Genomic DNA, 24055 nt, shown 5'->3' on the forward strand with positions numbered 1-24055 from the left:
GTAAAGCTTTGCAAACTTTGAGAATGTCGACTTTTTTTATCGAGGCTAGAATACGCAGAGCTTTGATTCATTTACCGGAATGCGTGTTCGCGAAGTCGCCAATCCTACTATTGTTATTTTTGGAAGTGAAGTTGCTTTTTTCTGCCGGTGGTTTTTCAAACCAAATAAAACAGAGTTGGTAGAGTTATCAACTGTAAAACAATTACGCTGTGACTAAATGCGCGGCAGCTGGGCACGGTCTCGAATAGACTAAATGCCCGGCCGTCAAAAATTTTCACGCAACCTCCATCGAAAGATTCTATCAAACTTTTAAAGAGTATCAGATGTTTGTTAAGAAATGTCAAGCGATTCTGGGTATTTAGTGCATTTGGGAACGTACCCGGTGTCACAGCGGATTTGGACCCCCGCGGATTTGGACACCCCCCCCTCCCCACTCCGCAAGCGGATATGGATCCCCTTCGCAGATTTTGGACCTCTTTTTAAGCATCGTTTTTATCATATTTGGTAACTAATTTTTTTTTTTGTAGGCTTTCTGTCTATGTTCTTTTCAATCACAACACAGCATTCCTCAATACAGGTAAAAAAGGAAAAGCCATTTCGTTCCAATTCTGCTGCATTCATTATAGCGTGTCGAACAGTATACGCAAGAATTCGATGCGAGTAAACTACTGCATTAGAACCATTGAGACTGTTACAATAAATCTTTGCTTCTTCCGATGCGAATCAGACGAAACGTCATAACAATAGAGGAGACTGTTGCGTCCAGTTACCAAAAGCGGAGACTATTACATTGAACTCAATCTTTTTTCTAATTTTAACGATTATTAACTGTCGAGGGATCCAAATTACCCCATAACATTTACAAAGACGTCTAGAGCCTGGCGGTCTGCAAACAATGCAGAGCCACACTCAAGAAGTGGGGAGAAACACCAGACGTAGTCGAGTGTTTCTCCCTACACTTCTTTCGTGCTTTAACCGCTTCCTGCGTGCTTTACAACAGAACAGAGCACAGTCAAGGCTTCTCTATTTGTTAAAGCACGTTAAGGATATATGCTTTCACTCAGTTTTGTTTGGGGGTCCAAATCCGCGGAGTGGGGTCCAAATCCGCTAGCGGAGGGGGGGTCCATATCCTTTAGGACACCCCCGGCAAGTCTTCAAGAGTCGACAAATCGAGCGATTTTGTGGTTCGATCAGCTCGAAAAGTTTGTCCACTAAATAATTTTAGAATCACTTGGGAAATCTAAACAAACATCGAATACTGTATTATCAATAGGTTTAGTTGAGGTTTTTTTGTACTGTTTCCCGCCAGTTTTTACGGAACCTGAAGGTGTTCTAACGTACTGACCCTTGCTGTCACGCCACAGTTGTCACGAAGACAACGTATTCTACGAAACTAGGCTGACCTCCTAAGTTTTATCACATGTTCATCACTGAAAAACCAACTCAATTTTTAGCATCGCTTGACATTTCTAGGTAAACATCTGATACTCTTTAGAGGTTTGAAGAAACCTTTCAGTGGCATTTTTATTCAAATTTCTGACTGCCGGGCATTTAGTCCATTTGAGACCGTGCCCGGCCGTCTGATCAGAAGCGTAGAATTGCAAAGTGGCGACAATCGAGCGATATTGTAGTATGCACAAACTCGGATAATTTATCCACTAAAAAAAATCGCTTTACATTTCTTAACAAACATCTGATACTCTCAAGAAGTTTGAAAGAACCCGCCTTTCAGAGGCATTTCTGGCTGCCGGGTATTTGGTCCATTTGAGACCGTGCCCGGCAGTCTGATCAGAAGCGTAGAATTTCTAAGTTGTCGACAACCGAGCGATATTAAAGTCTGCTCAACCTCGGAGAATTTGATCACTAAAAAAACCAAATAAATTTTTGGAATCGCTTGACATTCCTTTGCAAACATTTGATATTCTTAAAAATTTTTGACAGAACCCTTCTGCGGAGATTGCGTGAAAATTTATTCTTTTAGTCTATTTCAGACCGTGCCGGGCATTTTGTCACTGCCAAACAATGATTCTACAACGCAACGCGCCCGTTGATCATTCATCATTTCATATGCTGTAAATTCGCTTTAGAAGCCCGTATATCCCCGAAATTTTTAATTTACGCTCTGATCCTCATTCGAAGGTCTTGTAAAATGAAATGGAATTAAAGGCCGTGAGTTCCAGCCTAAAGATTTGCCGAGACCCTTGGAGTTGAGGCGCTATTGCCGTACCCAAACCGTAAGAGCTTTCAAGTTGTGGTTCAAACTAGTTACACTCGGAGTAACAGGTGACCGCATGCCAACAGTGTTCCTTAGGACATAACATACCCTTGAATGTCTCCGATGAACCCCTCCTTTCTAGTATAAACCATACAATAAATTGTTCATTTTGCCAAAAATATGCTTCATAATCTCGTCAAACACGTTAAAGACAGACAAGATTTGAACGACAAGAGTTGAACTAAACGGAAAGAGCAGCTATGTCAGTCTTGTAAAAACAGTAAAACTGAGCAGACGATAGCTGAAAAACGAAAAATAAAACTGTTCACATAACAACCTAGATAATTTTCTGCTCTCTTTTAAAGCCCTTTTTAAATTCCGCAAAATATTTGAGATTCGACTTACCGTCAGAGGAGTTCACTGTAACAGTAGAGTTCATTGTAATGATGTTCAAGAGTGCACTTCTTGGAATCAGCGACAAGAAAATATGTTTCCTTTCTCCCAGACCTAGAACTGACAAACAAGTCGAATCTTCATACACATTGCGCATCTGGGACACGACAGCACAAAATTGCTTAAATTGCTTACGTATTCATAAAGTTAATCTAATTAGCGAGCCTTTTAATGAAATAAATATATATCGAAGTTTGGGTGATAAGGATATACAACAGAGCGAATATATAAGTTTACATGAGAAAGATATTCACTCTGTATAATACTCAATACAATTACCTCGTCTTGATTTTGGTTCCAAGATTGATTTTTCTGAAGAAAAATGCCACGGGAAATGCTTGAAAGAGCATTTCTGAGCCTCTAGGTTTCAAAATTTTCTGGGGGGAGCATGACCCCAGACCCCCCTAGTGACTCGCGCCTTCGGCGCCCGAAACTTACCTCGTCTTGTTCTGAAGTCTGGCTACGGCCCTGACTAGGGTATATAATATACATTTAATTTAACTTTATGGTGAGAATTAAATAAGTCCCGCTGTTTTGACATCATTAATTGACACACTAAAGATAGTCTTATTGTAATCTGAACTGTCAATAGGAAATGCATGACAAATTAGTCAACACTTGTCTTGTCTTTTGTCTTCCGGAAGCTCAAGGCCGCCAAAATTCATTAATTTTTTGGTTCGTTTATTTTCTGCTAATCTGGTAGGCGACTTGCCACCTGGCCTGGGTTGTTATAGATAACCCAGAGTTAGTCTGAAATTTGATTTCAGGTCTGAAAGCTTTAAAAGAAAATGCAGTTCAAATCTTTTTGCTTGCAATTTAATCACTGGATGTTCTAACGAGAATAGGGAAAATTGTCTCTAAAAGGTTTTTGAACAAAGGAATAAAGAAACCTGGATTACAATTTACTCCTGAGTTAGCGCTAGTCGGCCTTCGAACAAATGGGCCCTAGAGCGATAATGGTCTCGCTTGGTTGCTCAATTTCTTTGTCTCGTGGCCAGGGGTTCTTGGCTTAGAAATTTCCGATGAGGCTTTTGAGAAATTAATGATGAGCCTTTCTGGATCCTTTTACCTTTTGAGGCAATTCTTAAATGTTGATAGAGATGATTTCAATAAGATTGTGGTTTGTCCAAAGTGTACAAAACTGTATAAGTACGACTCCTGAATTTCGATGATAAACAATCGACAGGTGGCAAAAAAATGTGGCGACACTCATTACTCCAGAGGAAGAAAACTAACTTGTAATGCCACTCGTGACAAAGGTTACTCTTCATAATGGAAAAACTTGCTTCTACCCCACCAAGTACTACTGCAGCAACAGCATCATAGACGAACTGGAGAAGTTGGTCTTGAGAAAAGACTTTCCCATAAATTGCGAAGTGTGGAGAAAACGAAAAGTGGGATCAAATACCTTAGCTTTTTTTTTTATGGAAATCTATGGAAAGAATTCCAGAACGTCAGTGATTCCCCTTTCTTGAGTAAACCACGAAATTGTGGGTTTATATTGACCTTTCACTTTTTCCAGCCGATGAACACTGTAAGGATTATTCCGTCGGAGTGTTTTACTTGGCAATTTTAAATCTACCTAGGTCTGAACGGTTCAAATGGGAGAATATCGTTTTTGTAGGCGTTGTTCCTTCATTGATGAGCAGAGAACCCAAAGATTGAAATAAATTTCTTGAGCCAGCTGTGGATGAGTTGAAAGCCTTGTGGAAAGGGGTCAAGATCAAAGCTAGCCTTAGTAGATTTGCTCTAATGTTTCGTGATGCCGTTTTGTGTGTATATACTGACGTTCCTACGACGAGAAAGATCTGTGGATTCAAGGGGCATTCAGCTCAACTTGGCACGTTGAAGTTTTTAGGTGGTTTTGGGGAAAAAGAGATTACTCTGAATTCAAAAGAAGCTTATGGAAACCTCGTACAAATGAAGAACATCGTCGAATAGCCATTACTCAGTGCAAAACAAAAGCGCGACGAAATTTGCTGGGGCAACAAAGTGGAATCACCTAATATAGCATTTTACTGCGACTCGATTACCTTGATGTTATTAGATTTTGCACGGTTGATCCTATGCACAAACTCTTTCTCGGAACTGTCAAAAGAATGTTCAAACTATGGACATACTCAAAACTTTTTTCGCCCAGCCAACTGAACGAAATCGAGGAAAGAATAAAATCATTTGAGGTTCCTAGTGACATTGGACGATTACCGATGAGGATAACCAGTAATTGTGGTTCATATACAGCAGAGCAGTGGAAGAACTGGACACTCATTTATTCTAATTTCTGCCTTCAAAGTATTCTACCAGAGGAACATTTCCGGTGCGGGCAGACATTTGTGTTTGTATGTAGATATTTTTTGCAAGTCTGCTACTACAAAAACAGAACTTGATATTGTCGACGGATTGATTCTTCAATTTTGCAAGTCAGTGGAGACTCTATATGGAAAAAATGCCATTACCCCAAATGTGCACATGCACAACCATTTGAAAGAGGTTATTCTCGACTACGGACCAGTTACTAGCTTTTGGTGTTTTAGCTTTGAACGATTTAGTGGAATACTAGGCAGTATAACAACAAACAAGAGATCTGTCGAACTCCAAATCATGAGAAAATTCATACTAAGATTCCCAAAGGACATGAAACTACAAAACCAGTTTAAAGGAGATTTTAAATTTCGTTCACCTGATGTTTCACCTTCCGACTGGGTTACGATCTATGAATTTTCTTATATTGCAACAAATGTGCCACTACGTGGAATAAACTTGTTGAATAAATCGGAGATTAATGTTTCGCCATGTTACAAGCTTGTTTCTTTTGATACCGTTGATTTGAAATTACTGACCGCCGTCTACAGAGTGTTGTACTTTGAGGGGCGAATTGAAGCAAGTTAACTCACAGAAACTATATATAAATTTGGCTCGTTTAAAATATGGTTACCTACGTATGGGTCCAAAATACAAACAAGAGGATACTAGCATTTTGGCCAGCAAAGAATGAAAAAGTCCTTCAAGACGCGTTTTTTATCTCCAGGCATCGTTCACTATTATTTTACACATTCATTCAAGCTAGGAGAGGAACATGTCACGCACTACTTTGCTTGTTTAAGATGGTTTTTTAGCCCATAAGGAATCTTATTTTGCAAACCCAATTAAATCTACAAAAATAAATTCCTTCCAGGAGGGGACAGCATCGTTTTTGCCAATTCAGAGGGTATTTTCCAGGTTTGCTACAACTAAACTTGAGCTGGAGGGGCAACAAACAATTGCTATTGCACAAATAACAAGGAATATGTACTTATAAAAATATCGCACACAGGCATTTACAGTGATACCTACATCAAAAAGTAAAGGGATCTTCGTATTAGAAATAGTAGGTATCTTTCCACAGGAGAAATTCCTAATTGCTTTAAAGAAAATTGTGGTAATAAGAATGTTCGACTGTATTTCTAAAGTTCAGCTAAATAATAAGTAAATATCCAATAATTTCATACAATTAGCATATTTTTTGGATAAGATTTAACTGTGATCTCCTAAAAAGATTCCACTTAAGGTTCCAGCTTCCATCTTTTATGAGCAAGCAGATTCCGTATAAACAAGTAGTATGCTTTCCAGTTCAAAGGGAAACAAAATGTGACCTTGACAAGATACAGTCACAGTTCATAAGTACATTCTAAAACGTAAAAGTGAAATGATGCCTTTGTTTCAGTTGAAAGCCCACAACAAAAAACTGAATATTTTTCTGTTAATATTATTGTCAAACATTGACATAAAATTTAAAATCATCCAACCACTAACTAATGAAAACTATGGGCGGCCGTCACCACCAAAAATACAAGGATGTCAAATAGATCAGCAAATACAAAAACGGTGTAAGGATCAGCTGCAGGATAGAATAGCTCATAAAGGAATGGCATGGCCAAATTATAGACGGTTTAGTTTTCCCTCGTGGAACAGAACACCCTAAAAATGGATAATTTAGCCAAATGATAAACGGTCTAGTTGCCCATGTCGAGTTGGAACATATAATTGTGAAATGGAGTAAATCAATTAAGAATAGCTTAGCACTCATGTGCAATACAGTACTCAAACGGTGTAGCGTTGCGTCAAATGGCTCAGATTAACGTCGAGTAGCACAGCGCACGCACAAACGGTGTAGCGTTGCGCGAAATGGCTCAGCTTAATGTAGAATGGTACAGCGTACACACATGTGGTGCAGCGCTGCGTGAAATTGGCTCAGCGTAATGTCGAATGGTACAGCGTACATGCAAACAGTGTAGCGTTGCGTCAAGTGGCTTAGCGTAATGTCGCATGGTACAGTGTACACAAAAATGGTGTAGCGTTGCGTGAAATGGCTTAGCGTAATGTAGAATGGTACAGCATAAACACAAATAGTGTAGCGTTAGGTCGAATAGCTTTGCAGAACATGAGACGCTCTATCTGAACATTAAATTGCTTAGTATTACTTGAAATCTTTCGATGTTGTGGCGAATCGTCGAGCTTGCTTGTAGCGTGACGTGAAGGCCATGCCATTCCCTTATTAGCTATGCTATCCTGCAGCTGATCCTTAAACCATCTTTGAATTGCTGATCTATATGACATCCTTGTATTTTTGGTGGTGACGGCCGCCAAGGCTATCTCGCCGAAACCACCAAAAACAGAAACCGGAACAGCGATCTGCTGGGGGCATGACGTCATCGAATGTGAAGACTGCCGCGAAACCATCACATGGCGTAGTCGCTGTATTGAATAGTCTTCACTTAGCTTTGCCGTAAAGCAGAGCCAATTCGGTAAGTCTCTCCTCTTTTTTCCCCGCCGATATTGTATTTATTCGTTGTCGTTCATGAAAGCGTCAATTGAAATAGCAACAAGACTGAATTCCACCACGGTTTGCCGGCCTCCCGGTTTACCACAGTTTGCACGTGTTGGTGGGCCTGAATATGTGTATAGCATTAAGTAGTGTTATGACGTGCATTAAATGTCGACTGTCGAGCTCTCTTTTCTTTCTCTGACTCACGCTTACTTTTCAACGAGGGTTCAACTTCAACGGCTCTTTGAACACTGGAGGAGTACATGAGAAGTTGAATTTTGTGTGTGCCCTGGACGCCAAGGTACGAAAACTGATATCCTTGATCTGTTTTGACATTTTTCAATCAAAGTGATATCGGAATGCTTTAATTGGTGTGCCGGACGATAAGAGTAAGCTGAGAGAAGACTGTTTATATTTATTATTTTAAAGAAGTGTACATTATATTGCTTTGTTTAGTAATTTTTCCTGAGTGCAGTGATAGTAAAAGTAAGATCTATTTTTATTTTGTCGATCAAAGGTAAATTACATGTCTGGATCGGAATCAGTTAAAGGTTTTTTTTCGCGTTCTAAAAATAGTGTTTTCCAGAGTAACATTTTTTACTGAGTTGGTTTAGCGCGCATACATACCTATCTTCCCTGCGCTCTTTCCCATTCCGTAGTCATCACGTATTAAGGAAGGCTAATGCGGACACCGTAATGCGCGTAGTTGTACGTAATTGTCCAAATCTAGGTCGAGTTTTACTGTTCGATCTGTTACGGTCGCAACTTGCTGTATAAAAACTATTGCATAATTCAGACAATTGACAGGACACCTGGCTGTTTCGTCGTTTGTTTCAGTAGACGTATTTATTTATATTTTTATTTATTTTTACATTCTTTACCTCAACTATTAATTTTTGCGATTATCATTATTATTATTATTATTATTATTATTGCTACAGACTGAGTTCGGTACAAACTAGATACATTGACTAGAGTTGCGTGACTTGTGACGTTTCTCTTCTTGCCTTTAGGGCTAAGCAAAGAAAACTTCCATTAAAAACGTAATCAACTTACAGGCAAGAGCTTTTAAGCCCCGCCGCAGTGTTAACACAAACGTTTGCATATCAGAAACACACTTTGTATCCTTTAAACAGAGAATTCAAGAAAGCACCGACAAGTGGCATTGGCTTCACTACTGTGTCACAGGGTGCTTGAAATTAAAACTCTTATTTTTGTTGACAGGTTGCAAACAATCGAGGGTTACCTTGTTTCCCAAGGTGCACGTGTGCAGAGGTGGAGACTAAGGAGTGCCATAAAGAGAGTCGATCACATTGGTAGGAGGCTAAGGTCTATGAATGCCATCCGTAGACACGTGTATAACGTACTTTCCCCACTGGCCCTCTGGCATATGGACGGGAATCACAAACTGATACGGTAGCTGTCACCTATCTCACTATTTTGATGACATATTTGTTGTTATAATTCAGGTGTCAATAACTTTGCACCATTTGTTTTAGGAGCAACTTCCCCCCCCCCCCCTCTCCCCTTCACAAGTTATCAACATATACTTTCGGTTTGCCACTCTATTCCTTCTCTTCGTAGATGGCGATTCGTGGTTCACGACTGTATTGACGGTTACAGTCGCTCCGTCGTTTACCTTAGGTGCGATACGAATGACACGTCTGACACAGTCTTGCGTCTCTTTGAGGGTGCGGTGTCCTGAACGGGGATTGCCATCACGAGTCAGGGGTGACATGGGAGTTGAAAACAGAGACGTGGCACACTACATGTTGAGCCATATAGCGAGAGGGCCCAGAAGAGGGAGTTACATCACCGGACGAAGTGAGCACAACTCGCGTATAGAAAGACTCTGGCGTGATGTGTACAAGTTAGTCCTGTCCTCATTTTACGACCTTTTCCTTTCTCTCGAAGCATGCGGTCAGCTCGATCTTGACAACGAAGGGCATCTATTTTGCCTTCACTTCAGTTATCTCTCAATAATCAACGAGGTCCTTTCAAAATTTGTGCTATCCTGGAATAATCGCAAAATACGTACTGCAGGAAACAAAAGTCCTTTACTACTGTTCATACTAGGGATGCAAGAAATTGCGGAAGAAAGTGGTATTGTGGCATCAGAATACTTTCAAAGCCTTATTCAGGTAAACGCAATAATGCATATGACAGACACAGTTCCCCAGGCATTAAAGCCACACAGGTGAACAATCTCAAGTGGCCTGCACTAAATATTGAGTTTTAATTAACCACCCCTTCAATTTAAATAAAGATGATGATCGAAACGATGCCAAGATTGCTTGCAAAGTTAATTTAAGGCAGTCATGACCAGTGTTTTGCGGTATTTAAATCTCCTTTCAACTATATTTCAGAAGGACTTGGAGGGATACAGTGTGGATCCTACGGCTTACTTTCATGACAGCACAGATGATGCACTACAGAATGAGGTTGTTGTCCCCCTAACACGGTGTCCGTTAGATGCTGATTCGTTTACGATTTTTGAGGCAAGCATGTCAGAAGTCCAAGGCGAAGATCCATGGGAAATGTATCAATTGGGACTTTTAAACAGTATAATAGGTTAAAACGTAACGGCTTTAAAAATTGCGCAATAAACGTCCCTCGCTTTTCTTTTGTATCGAGTTGGATGAGTATTTGGCATCATTAACACATAAACTTTGCTCTTTTCAATGTATTTTCATTTCGTTCATCTCAGGCCCATTTCAGAATTTTCGCCTCTACAGTGCTACTGTAAACTAAATTCAACTTATAAATAAAAAAACACCTTGTCAAAGAGAGTCAATCAGAAATCAGTAGTTTCAATTGGAGACGGCCAAAGTAATCATTTGCGAAAGCGTAGTCAAAGAAAGAGAACACTTCTTTCTTGGTCATTGATACATTCTCACCTATCGGAAAAGTCAGCCTGCTAATACAAGTGTTGCCCATAGGAAGGCAAGATGGCATGTTCGTATCAAAACAAATAGTGGGCTTCGTTTGGAAACCCAGAACAGGCTCGTTCTCGCATCCAGTGACGAACTTTAAAATACTATGGAGAGATATATTGCCATCTAACCTTCTTCCAGCTAAAAAGAGAAAAACACAAAAATTAGCAGTGCACTCATAAAGCTCTAAATCCCAATTCTTTTTTACGCGCTCTGTGGAAATTTCGATTGGCATAAAGCAAAGTTACATTTGTCTAGCCAGCGATGATGTTTCTTAGACCAGACAAAAGAAATGACAGTTACCTTACACCTCTTTCAAGTAATTCAGGAAGAGTCTGTATGTTTTTTCTTCCCGCTGTCTTCGATTAGTCGCTTCGTCGGAAAAAATAGGGTCCAGCAGTTTCACCAGTTTGGGGTATGTCATAGGCAGCACTGCTGTCTTTCTGAAGAGGAATGAAAGGCTCGGTTTCCCATGAAGGAGCTAACAGATTAATAGAAAAGAAAGATTCATGGAATCTATGTAAAATTGTTAGAGACTGTAGTCATAATTGAATTTGGTTTTCTTGCCTAAGTAAAGAGTGAAGACCGTCAGTTACAACCGGTCACCGTGAAAGCTTACCTAAACGAGTCTGAATCTCTCGAGTCCTACCCGAAATTGGGTTTCCGCTTCCCCCAGATTAGTCAAATCATCTTTTGTGAAGATTCCGGCGCTCAAGCTGGTCTTCAGCAAGGAAAGTAAGCAAAGGACCACCTTGCAACAAACTGAAACCTGCAATAAAAAGGTAAATTTAAATTCTTGTGTGCTCAAGTGAAAATTACGTAGGTGTCTAAATAGGCTTTGCATATTTACCAAAAAAGAGGCCAGCTCCATAATACTGTTTCCTGTCTAATGCTTCTTTTTTCTAAAAAAAAAACGTAGCCTTCTCCTTCTTCCTTGAAGAGCTTGTCACGTATTTCGCGCATCACCATGCCCAAAAATTCCCTTGGACCACCATAATCTTGAGAGCCCTCGCCGGTGAAGATCACCTCTAAAGGTACACTGAAATCAATCGCTGGCGGATCATCCCTCAATATCTTTTCCATTGCATCATCGAAGAGGCGGTAACGAGAGACAAATATCTCCGTGGTCTTTCCCTCACACAGTTCAGAGTCGTTTTGAAGGTCAAGCATTCGCCCTCGCTGTAACCTTCGCCTGAACTCCCCTACGACTGTAACAGGCTCGTTACAAGTAGCCCTGAAATAAATTTGAAATGATCAAAGAGGCGTAACGCCCGTGAAATTTAAATAATTCCCAAAAGTATGCGGTGACACATGCGTTAAACCGGTCAACTAACGAGCAGTCGGCCCGATTGTATTTAGCTTCTTACACGAATAGTTGAGAGCCAAAGTCAAAGTAGTAAAATCAACTAACGGATCTCTGCACATAAAAGGTTGTGCTTAGCACATTTTATCATTGGACGGACGCCTAATTTCCACGTTCCTTCCCTTAAAACGATATCACAGCAAACGTTCATACACACTAACACCAACTACACTGTAGGTTACGGAAAAGACAATCAAGCAGAATGTACCAAGCATAACTCTATCAATTAGTACTTACATAGCTTTTAATGTTTCCTCTGATGCATTTCTCATATGCTCCTCGTGCGGGACAGGTTCCCTAGGCAGATAGCAAGGAACAACTATTTGAGGGGGCTTTTAGCGGGATGGGAGAAGTTTTCATGCAATTTTCATGATGTTACAATCAACTGTAAATTAGTGTATGACGGCAGCAGCAGCGTATAATGGGTGTACACACGGTTAGTCCATAGAAAACGATACAGGATTGGCGTTTCTTTCCCTTAGACGCACTTGAGAAACTCTTCAGCGCCTCCTAAATAATCAACCTCCACGGGTAATTTTAACATGGCTAAGAAACTCACTCTTTATTGGCAGCTGCTTCGCCAAGACTTATTGAAGCCTGTTCAGTACCAAGAGGAGGCTGTTCTGGCAGTTCCAGTGAATTCTGCTCAGTGCCACCAGGAGGCTGATCTGGCAGTTCTGCTGGGGTTAACTCGTTCTTCCTCTCTGAAATATTGATTATACTGGTGTAAAAAGACCACCTTCAGCCTTAGCACAATGCCCCATGTTAATGCCCCATGTTAATGCCCCATATATGATATTAATATAAAGTATAAAGTCACTGATATCTTAAAAGTAATTAAAGCTAACAGTGCGTACAAAAGGAATTTCTAACTACGTGAAATACCGAAAACAACTTTTAGTACTTTCTAAAAGCGTGGAGACGATAATCACCATGCGAGTGGGGTGACCACTTCTACTTACCTCCTCTCTCCAAATCACGGTGGTTCGTTGCTATGCGATTTCCTCCCATAGCGTCCCTCTCGTCACGTGATCCAACAGGCCTTTGTTGTTTTCGCGTTCGATGGCTCAGTAGCGGTGGAGATATTGAAATTCGCTTCTCGGCAATACAATAAACAATATGAATACATTTGCATCTTACACAGTTGCCCAACATTCCAGTTATGGCTTTCTAATAGTAAAGCTTGCATACGCTTCCGTTTGGTAACGAAAAGCGAGTTTTACTCAGTCCCCTTCTGAGACAAATTCCTGGTTTAAACGCTAGCTAAAAAGGTCAAAATCGTTACTTTCAGGGGTAGGTATATTCTTCTCATACTAAAGTATCTTTTTGATTTCGGGACCCCCCCTTAGGATTGTGTTTTCGAGGTGAAATCGTTTAAGAATGTGAATTTGGTGCGTTGTGAGGGGGAAATCCATCCTGGGTAATTTTCTATTCTCGTTGTATCCTACCTATCACAAATAAAAAAGCTTTATCGTTATATGTAGACTCCGTTTGTTTGTATTTTCAATCGTGTAAACCGTAAATTTGTACATTTTAAACCCCGATTTTATCGAGTGCTCGATGCTTCTTGCTGGCAGCCATATTGGATTCTCTACAGATCGCCAATCATTGTGTGTAATTACGGCAGTGAAAAGACCATTCGAGGAAGAATCTTCGTATGGCCAGCAATTTTTCAGGGGATAAACGGGACGATAGGTAAGCAAAGCAATTCTGAACGTCGAATTCGCGTTTGTGTGGTTATGTTAAATAACTTAAATTTCTTTCTCACTTTGCAGTGGAAAACCTCTGTGCGGAAAAAGCAGAAAATGCAGTAAGCCTAATTCTCACCAAGGACGCTGTGATTCTAGTAGAACTTTTCACGCATTCTGGAAGAGTTCATCTTCACATGTAGCTTTGAAAAGAAAAGGAGAGTTGCAAGAACAAAACAAAAGGTTATCACAGGACATTGAAGCGAAAAAGGCTCGGCTGGATGAATATGGTAATACTATAACTTTGAGTGTTTTCGAAACGTGCAAAAGATTTCATTTTTACCACCATGCTACTCTGAAGTTCGAACGGAAAATTAAGTTATGTATGTACAACATTCTGTTCCTTTAGTATTTTATTTACATGTGATTGCAAAAAATGTTGAGATCTAATTTCTCTGTTTGTTTTTTTTGGTTTTTTTTAAGAGGGACAAATACAAACTTCTGTTGCTCAGAAAGATGCAGTAGAAGAAGAGCTACAAAGCCTTCAAAAGAGTGTGGAAGAAAAGGAAGATCAAGTAAAGCAACAAGAGGAAAAAGTAACACAATTAAATGAGCAATATCACAAATTTAAATCTCTGCTTGAACAAAAAGGCTTTTCAGTAGCTAGGAGAAAAAATGCCAGTACAACTTATGATATGATTACAAATGTCAATTCCAGCACTAAGTACAGACGAAGACAGGAGACAAAAAATGTATTAGAATTTATTCATGGGGGAAAGGAAGGGTCAATATATGGGGCTTGGGATTATATTTCATCTACTGCTGACAATCAAACCATGGACACACTGATTTCTGGACTTAAACGAGGGAAATATCTCCAGGGTCTGTTTGACAAGACAATGAAAGGGTATCAAAATTCCGATGAGGCTTTGAAACAAGCTGTTTTTATGAAGTACCAGAACTTTCTGTCTCGCAGAAAGTATGCCCTTGTATGCAAAACTCAGTCTTCAGTTTTTGATCAAACTCTGATCTATGGGTACCCCGTAACATAAAATGTTTAGGTTTGGACTTAAGGGTGCCAAATATAGCTATTTCTGACAAACGGGTGGAGAATTTTGTGAGAAGTCTTGACATTGGTCATGTTAATCAAATTCCCAATGCACCGGGTGTTTCCAGAACAATAACTGGGTTGGTTTTTATGATAATTGATCTGCACCTTAGACTTCCCTATTTATTCCGTAAGCTAGTTTGGTTTAATGACAACATAAATCATTTCATCATGCAATTTTCTGATGATGGGGCCCCTGAGTCAAGTCAGCTAGCCATGTCAATTGGCAGCCTAACATCATGGAATTTTGGGGACAGGGTGAGAAGCAGGGATTTCCAGTACATTTTACATTGTGTCAGTCGGGGGGAGAAAGATGAGGTGTTACAAAGTATCTGGAAGCAACACACTGATGAAATGGAAATGTTAGAGGGTAATGTATTTGTTGTTTCTAACAAGCAGTGTACTGTAGAGTTTCAGCCCAGTGCTGATATGAGCTGGCAAAGCTGGGCTAACAATGAGTTAAATCAAGCTGCCACTTACCCATCTCCTTATGCTAACGTAAGCAAAGGAAATATGTGTACTATGGGTGCCACTATTGGGATGGGGGAGGAAGATTTATTCAAACCTTATATTCTGGAGGTCAGAAATTCCCATGTTAAGAGGGTAAATGAGTTTATGATTTCCCTGCCATCTTCCCTGAGTGAAAAAAATCGCCACTCTAGAAAACTACAGTTCATGGCAGAGATTGGGATTCGCCAGTTAGGCACCCCCCGAACTGGAATTTTTGCAGAGCGGCAGCGCCCAGAGCCTATCCACTGTGCAATTAATGCATGGCAGCATGTTTTAAATATCATATACAGGGTAGCAGCACAAAGAGGTGTTTTTACCAAATTTATTAATATATTAAGTGCCTCGGCTGTAGAAAGGAGAGCTGATCAAGGAAATGGTAATGGGAATAGAAAATCACAAGTTTATGTTCCACATAATGATGGTGCTGGAGAACGATCTACTAGGGTTGATTTTGTTAATGCCTCTAACCAAAAGTTTGTATGTGACCTGGGCAATGCACTGTCAAGTAACCATAAGGAAGATTTTGGTGAACTTGGTTGTGGGTTGGGGTATTTAGCTTCTGTGATTAAGGATCACTATAATGATGAGGCTCAGAGGCACAAGAAGCTTCCAGTACGGTTGATAGGAGACCAGGCCATTGCTTTGGCAAACTTTTCTTTTAGGCTCATTGATGCTCTTAAAGTCTTAGATGAATCCCCAGCCCAGAAACTAGAAAGATTAGCATTAGGAAAAATTGCACAATTCCTTAGGAATGCTGGGGCTCTTTTTAACAAAATTGAAGTTAGCCCTTCCTACCTTGGTGAGCTCACAGAATTTTGTACACTCTATTTTAATTTATAAGCATTATTTTTTTCATCAGATGTTAATGTAATTGTGTGGACAGTAGGGTATGCCATACCATATCATGCAACTAAACTGTATGAAAGTTACAAAGTGGGTTATGGTATAATATCATTACAGGCAAAAGAGGCTAAACATTCAGGGGTTAAAAATGACTTGGATTTGACAAACAGATCCAATAAAACAACTGAAAAAGGGAAATGGTGGCAAGTCATGAGAGCTAATTATGTAAGAGCATTTTATTTGCCAGAACATCAACCAATGCCAAGTTCTTATACTTCTCATTTTAAGTCTCGGCTTCCTTCTCAGCTTAATTCAAGCAACTTTTGCAATTGTGGAAGAGAAAAGGAAATTAATGATTATATATGTGAGGTATGTGTAGATGCCAGGGTGACTGTCCAGTGTGCAGAGGGACAGCAACTAATACCTGAAGTACTTTCATCATTAAAACCAGTCCTATGCTCTGTATGTAATGAGAGATTTCCTGATACTGTAACATACGAGGCTCATAAAAGTGTTCACTTATGCAGCAAACAGCCTGTTGGTCCAGCTACAAATAGCCGTAATCTAAACCCTAGAAATATGAAAGTAAGTGACCTAAAAATGGAGTTGCAAAGTAGGCAATTAAGCACTAGTGGAAACAAAGATGTTCTTATTAGACGCCTTGAGGGTACATTAGCAAGTGAGACTATATAGAATAAGACTTTTCACTGTCAATGTATCACCAGAAAGCTCCATAATCATATTTTATTACCATTTATAAAGTTTACATAAGTTTATTTTTTAACCAGGTAAATTTTAACTGCAATGTCACCTAAGATTATTTATCGTTGAAGTTGTAATAAAATTTAAAATAATATATTTTACACACCAGATGGAAAGCTAAATATATTTACAGGAAATACAGTGTCTAGAAAATTTCAACATGAGACCATGTTGACACAGACGTGTAACTAATGTATGTTTGAAAAAAAAGCTACAAACTCGTGTTTCTTTGATCAACACTAACCTCACAATATTAATTAATATTACCTTGTTTATTCATGAGACTTTGTAAGCTTTTGTCGAAAACAAAATCCTCTGCCGTGTACCGTTGAATATAAAATGTCACCATAGCCTTCTGACTTTTGAGGTTGTATTCAACAACAAAAGGAATGTTTTTAGATACAACAACGGCTGACCTGCCTTTGTAAACAGACGACAGCTTTCCCTTTGATTTCGGTTGTTGACTGAAATGTCTTTTTCTAAGAACATCCTGGCCTTCGAATCTCGCCGGCGAAAACACTTTCTCTACTGCTTGTATACAAGATAGTGTCGAAGTAATTTTTGATTTTCTTTCATTAAATTTCACTTCTCCACTATAGCCCCTGAACAAAACTGTTATGTGACGAAATATCTGCCACGGAATGAAGATGACAACTGGGCCTACCAATGATGTTGCTTTTGAGCGACTTAGTTTCGAAGCAATCTGCTCTCCAATTTCTAAAAGGTAGCCATCCACCAGTGGACCACAAAGCTCAAGTTTGTTGCCGCAAACCTCTTCCAGTCCGCTATTCATCTTCCCCATACCATAGTTTGGTCGTCTTTTTGCTTGCCTGACCGCCTTCAGCCACTCCCGCTCAAAAGAAAACTTCAGCTCCAGTTCACTTGCGTTCCAAAATGTTTTTCCCCTCTCTGAAAAATCTGTTTGGCCTCTTAAATCGAACACGACTTCACTTAAATTCGCCGCCATGTTGCTTTACGTTGGAATACTAATGGCAATTACCGCAGACATTCACGCGCCCGCGCTTCCGGGAGGAAAAAACCTAGCAACGAACCACCGTGAAATGCTAGCGGCAGATCATCGTCGGATGTTTCTGCAGGCCTTGTTTCACCCTACAAACAAATTATTCCAAAGGAAAAAATTAAGTATGCGCAGAAGGCTCGATATTTTACCCAGAAATAGTCGCAAAAACGTCACCAGCAAAACACAAACCCGACACGTTTCCATATGGGCTCGCATCCCGCGCAGTGGGATAGACATATTCAGTACTGATTCTGCTATTCATCAAACCTCACAGGGACTCGATGAATAAAAACCACTTACTTCCCGTGCCAGTTATTTTGTCATTGTTCATTGACCTAGGTCGCCATACAGTTCTTCAAAATCCGTCGTTCTCCATCCCAAACACTCACCTATTACAGGAAAGTGCATCAATAAAGTCAACTGCTCTCGATCGAATTGACTGCTACAGAGTTCGAAGCGTCCAAATATCCTGTAAAATTGCCATTTCCTCCCATCAATAAACTTCCCAGCGCGCTAAATATCCCATATTTTCCATGTTGAATAAGTGACGAGAAGCCACGTTGAAAACTATGACTGAAATAGTTAAACACAAGCAACGCTGATCTTCGAATCGTCGGCCATAATTGTTTATATTCTGCTATTCATGTCATCGCTCTGCCTCGAAAAATCCCAAAGATTTATTTGCAGGTCTTCTTTTCTTTTCTTTTCATCAAATAGAAGATCTGCGGTGCTCAAATTGTATAAGTCATGGTACAAAACACGCTTCTTTGCAGATCGAGCCGTGATCGCCGCCATATTGAATTCTCTTGATATTCTATTGTTCCGGAGTGTAACACGATATACCGCTGATAATTGCGGGCTCGAAATGTCCTTGATTTCTGGCGATGGGTGAGCTTGTCACGTCCAGCGAGGCAAAAAAAAGTTCTGGTAATGGTTTTTTCTGTTAAAAATTGTAGTGTTGTTTTAATAAGTTGTAATTGCATTAAGTTGTAAACATTGCTTTTAATTAATGTCCTGTTTTCATCCTCTAACAGATCAAAAAAGTCATCCTAATGGAGTTGAGCAGTCATTTTTCCTACAGAAAGAAGGTCAATACTGCATGCAAATGAACTTAGGTATGATTTTAAAGATATTTGTAATGTTTGTGGTTACACTTAGTGGAAGGACTAGTGACAGTAGTGCACTGAATTAAAAATGCATTATTTCCTCTCGACAGTACTCCAATTAACCTATGAAACTACAGCCGCCGTGGAAAGATGTGAATGTTTACGTGAATTAGCTCGTGAGGAAGTTGATATTCCGATAACTTGGAGATGACAACAAATACTGTGAACAATCGAATGCACAAAGTCAGTCCCACTAAATGACAAAAAGGGATGAGGAACATTTATCAATACTGCTTCAAGACTTTTTAAAACCTCCTCAAAATGTTAAACATAGGATGCTGTTGCTTTGTTCTTTTTCCGGCTGAAAGGAAAGTTCAAGTTAACAAGCTCAGAATACCTGGCTTGTAGGCCCTGGGACCAGTGTTCCAGAAGTCCTGATAACTTACTAGTTACGTAAAGCTATTTCTTTTCTCATGTAGTCAATTTTTGGTGTTGGTGAAAACTTAAAAGTACCATACTTACTTGATTGAGAAGATGGGCTTGTTTACACGGGACTAAAATCTACTGCGCCACTTGAAAGAAAATGGATTAAAATAATCGCTCTCGGAACCGACATGTCTTCCGGGTTTTGAGAAACGCATCCGTGCCTACTACTTATTTTGAGAGAGCTAAGTGATAAATCGCAAGACTTTTAGTTTCTTGGCCTCGTTAATGGAAATTTACGAGAGATTCAATTTATCTTTCCAAACCATGGCCAACACATCTCTTTCGGTATTGGGTCAATTGCAAACTATCCAGGTCTTGCAAAAGGGCCTCCGTATGTAGACGAAAATGTGTAATCATCAGTTACCTCTATTTTCTGGGACTCTCTGTGCTCTCTGGGAGGAACTGCTTACGCGGTTCTGCCGCCTGCTCGCGTAAGGGTGGACCCTCTGAAAGTGGCAAAAAATTATTAGAGAAAATGCCTCTGTTAATGCCTTCCTTGCAGGACCCGAAAAAAACAGAGTACATTTCTGAATTTTATGAGAAGTTGATCGTACGGAATACATACTATCAAGTGAAAATGAAATGCATCGGCGTGGGTAAAGCTTCCGCAAATGAAAGAGAAAAGTTGCTCCGCTAACGGGCAAAAGACACTTTTGCATACGGGTGTAGAAAAAGAAAAACACGCAATAGCGTAGGAAAATTGATTGATAAGCCAGACAGGACGGTTCCTCTGAGAACGAGAAAACTCGAAAGCCTTTAAGATTGATTTAATGTTCATGCACGCCAAACAGAGTTACCAGTATGGTACAAGTTTTCATTTTTGTTTAAAATAATGTAAATAAGGTCTACGGTCTAAAAAGCATAACAACTCAACCCCAGAGATCTCATCCGTGCAGAGACATTTTTACGTTCCATTAAGGGAAGGGCTGAAATGAACACAATTTTTAGGAGTCTTGGCCGAGAGCCTATTGATGCAGCGGTGTCGGACACAGCCATGTAGGCAAGTGTCCAGGGGGAGGGGTATAGGGGTGCAACGAAGAGTTTCAAACCCTGACCTATTCATACCCGGACAAGTTCAGATCCTGTTCAAGACAGAGAGGTTAGAAAACAAGCTGCTCCCGTAAGCTACCGCAAAGTTTGTGTCTTTTACAATTCAAGCTCTTACTCGCTTTTTCAATCGTTTTAAGAATGTGCATTTCAAATGGTTTTGTGAATGCGGTAAAGGGCATTTTCGTGACTCGTGATCGGCCCTTGTTCTCCCCGTGAAATATGAAACTGCTAACTTTTTTGTCGTGAATCGTGATTTTCAAAGTGGTCGTGAAGCGTGATTTTGTAAAATTATTATCCGTGAAACGACAAATGAATGTTTAATTTGCTGTGAATCGTGAGTTTAAGGTTACTTCCTACCTTCAGAGACCTAAAAAATCGATTTTTATTTCATTTGACAAAACTGAATTCAAACATTCAATCAAATGTTTCCATGGAAAAAATATCTGATATCTTTAAAAGCACCCGAGTTATTTAGAAAAACGTATTTTCAAATAAAAGTTATTAAATCAGGAAGGTGTCATTATCTGGGACCTGGGTGATTTCCCTGGGGGAATTTTCGCGGCAACCGCTCATATTGAGGCTCGATATTCATGTTACTTCCATATTTTGTTTACATCGCACACTTTACAGAATTCACACGTGGAAGCTCTTTGTTTATGGAAAAATCTTTGCGCATGGAAAAAATCAACAGCAGAAGAAAGTCCTTGGGAGCAAAAAAGTAGAAAAAGGCAGGCCCAAAGAAAAGAAAGGGTAGCACTCTTTCAAGTAAAGAACACAATTCTTTTGTGAAAGCGATTAGTACTAACGGAGCTTCACGCTGGCGCCCAGATTTCGAACAAAGAGGTCGTCATCCAACCAAAATTTACCATACATAATGTTTAAAGCGAAGTTTCCTTTTCTAAATACAAGTACTAGCCTTGATACAAAAACATTAAAAATCGCCTCAAATCGGAATTTTGAAAGCTGTATGTCGATTATTTGTCTTGCTCCTCAGCTTTGCAGTTTTTTTAATTTTTGCAGCAGGTTTTTCCTTTGCCTTTGACCACTTTGCTCATTATTGTGTTGTCCTCCTCAACGCTCCACTGAGCGATCGTGATAAAAAAAGAAAAAAAAGTCTGCAATGGGTTACTTTTACCGGGAAATCTTGATCCATAGTCATTGACGCCAGGAGGTCCCGTTGTCCTATTGGTTTGCGGTTTCCTGGGGCCAAATAATCTTCTGGCGAGGCGCGAGTTGTTTGCGAACCTAAAATCTGCCATTTGACTTTAGGAGGAATACCGCTACTTTGAGCGAATTTATAGGGTATATAGATTTGACCGATTTTCGTCAAATTTCGCCAAAACATCCTAGGAATGATGACAAACGAAGATGTGTCGGGAAATTTTGATATTTGAAAAATTTGTCCCGTGGCGTCCATTTACGCAACACGACTCGCATATTTTTAGCTACTCCAACTAAAGATGCCGATATGGACACAACCAATCAGAATATCGAAAAAGCCTGACACACTTTTGTTGATTGATGCCTCGTGAATGAGACTGTGCAGGCATTATGCTCATGATCCAGCATCCGATACCCGATGAATTCAATAGAAGAACCTTCGGTCGTTTAACGCCTTACCGGCTCTTGACACTTCCGTAAAAGAAAGTCGCTTAAATTATGTTTTTATCGTAATCTGCAGTTATTAAGCTTTCTTCTGATATATAGTTTGCTAGGATTCACTGCTTAATACTATAAACATTCAGGCTCACCAACACGTGCAAACTGTGGTAAACCGGGAGGCTGGCAAACCGTGCTAGAATCCAGTCTCGTTGCTATTTTAATTAACGCTATCACGAACGACAACGAATAAATGCAATATCGGCAAGGAAAAAAGAGGCGAAACTTACCAAATTGGCTTTGCTTTACGGCAAGGCGAAGTGAAGACTCTTCCACACAGCGACTACACTATGTAATGGTTTCGCGCCAGTCTTCACATTCGATGACGTCATGCCCCCCAGCAGATCGCTGAACCATTTGCGGTTTGTATTTTTGGTGGTTTCGGCGAGATAGCATTCACGTCACGCCACAAGCAAGCTCGACAATTTGCCACACCATCGAAATATTTCTTGTAATGCTGAGCAATTTAATGTTCAGTTAGAGCGTCTGATATTCAGCAAAGCTATTCGTAATGCTACACTATTTGTGTGTAAGCTGTACCATTCTACATTACGCTATGCCGTTTCACGCAACGCTACACGATTTGTGTGTACGCTGTACCATTCGGCATTACGCCGAGCCATTTCACGCAACGCTACACTGTTTGTATGTACGCTGTACCATTCGACATTACGCTGAGCCATTTCACGCAACGCTACACCGTTTGTGTCTACGCTGTGCCACTCGACATTAACCTGAGCCATTTGACGTAACGCTACACCGTTTGTGTATTGTATTGCAAATGAGTGCTAGGCTATTCGCAATTGAGCTAGTCCTTTTCACAATTTCATGTTCCAACTCAACACGGGCTACTAGACCGTTTATCATTTGGCTAAACTATTCATGTTAAGGGTGTTCTGTTTCAGGAAGGAAAACAAGATCGTCTATAATTTGGCCATGCTATTCCTTTATTAGCTATGCTATCCTGCAGCTGATCCTTAGACCAGCTTTGTATTTGCTGATCTATTTGACATCCTTGTCAGACCGTTTATCATTTGGCTAAACTATTCATGTTCAGGGTTTTCTGTTTCATGAAGGAAAACTAAACCGTCTATAATTTGGTCATGCCATTTCTTTATTAGCTTTGCTGTCCTGCAGCCGATCCTTAGACCAGCTGTGTATTTGCTGATCTTTTTGACATCCGTTTATTTTTGGTTCGCCTCATGTAAAGTAATCCAGGACAGTATTAGATTCTGGATTCCACGCTGTGGATTCCGGATTCCAGATGCTGGATTCCGGATTCTACCGCTGCAGATTCCGGATTCCAAAACACAAAAGATTTTAGATTTTAGTTTCTGGTTTGCCCCTAATTTTCGCATTTCGTTTTCTAGGAATGACTTCGATGGCGGATTTCACTATTGAAGGACATGTTTGTTAATGCATGTTTGTCTATTCATATTTCCACAACAACATTTGATATTTATGACAAATGTATAATAGCAAATTAAGGGATAAATTTTTGTTGCAGGAATACCTGTTGAGACTGTCCGTCTTTTAAATCCAATGTCCATTCATTCCACATCTTTTCAGCAACTCTGAAGAGGCGAGGCCGCATTTCTTTAATACAGGTTCCTCGAGGTTCTTCAAGTGATTTAACAGTAACAAAGAACTAATAGTTCAAATCATTGCTTATCATTTTTAACTTGTAAATAACAGTTGGACTAAAATTGGCCAATTTTTTAAATATAAAACTGACTTAGAACTGCCAAGAAAAAAGCTCGAAAATATTTCCCTATCATCTCAAATTACTTTTTAAACCATTTATTGAGGCAAAAATTTAAACCGGAATATAATTTTAATAACACCCCGAGTAAATCACGGACAGAAAAGCTTGTTTTCCCAAATGTAATTGGCGATGACGTGCGACGAGATTGCGCATAAAACGGTGTTAAACCAATTCAGCTATATTTAAACTTTTGAAAAGTAGCGAAAGATCCTCATTTACACGGTAATGTTTGAAGAATAACATTCTCTTTTCTAAATTTCCTTTTTTCTTTAAAAGGTTAGCCAAGTCA

At 39.8% G+C, this 24055-nt stretch overlaps 1 protein-coding gene and 2 pseudogenes across 1 annotated transcript; 2 read left to right on the top strand and 1 right to left on the bottom strand.

Moving 5' to 3' along the window:
* The first annotated feature begins 3263 nt into the window (after window positions 1–3263).
* On the top strand, window positions 3264–5966 carry LOC136284149 (uncharacterized; annotated as a pseudogene).
* Window positions 5967–10745: 4779 nt separating this feature from the next.
* Window positions 10746–17937, bottom strand: LOC131768672 (uncharacterized). The gene is made up of 7 exons (XM_066173976.1): window positions 17890–17937; window positions 17735–17789; window positions 12328–12472; window positions 12006–12065; window positions 11256–11639; window positions 11025–11174; window positions 10746–10848 (listed from the first exon to the last, which is right to left on the bottom strand). Exons 1-6 carry the CDS (start codon window positions 17935–17937, stop codon window positions 11129–11131), a joined length of 738 nt encoding a protein of 245 aa, XP_066030073.1. The 3' UTR covers window positions 10746–10848; window positions 11025–11128.
* On the top strand, window positions 13664–17202 carry LOC131793546 (uncharacterized; annotated as a pseudogene).
* Window positions 17938–24055: the final 6118 nt, after the last annotated feature.

The sequence above is a fragment of the Pocillopora verrucosa genome, chromosome 11 (genome assembly GCF_036669915.1).
Source record: "Pocillopora verrucosa isolate sample1 chromosome 11, ASM3666991v2, whole genome shotgun sequence".
NCBI classification, from domain to species: domain Eukaryota; kingdom Metazoa; phylum Cnidaria; class Anthozoa; order Scleractinia; family Pocilloporidae; genus Pocillopora; species Pocillopora verrucosa.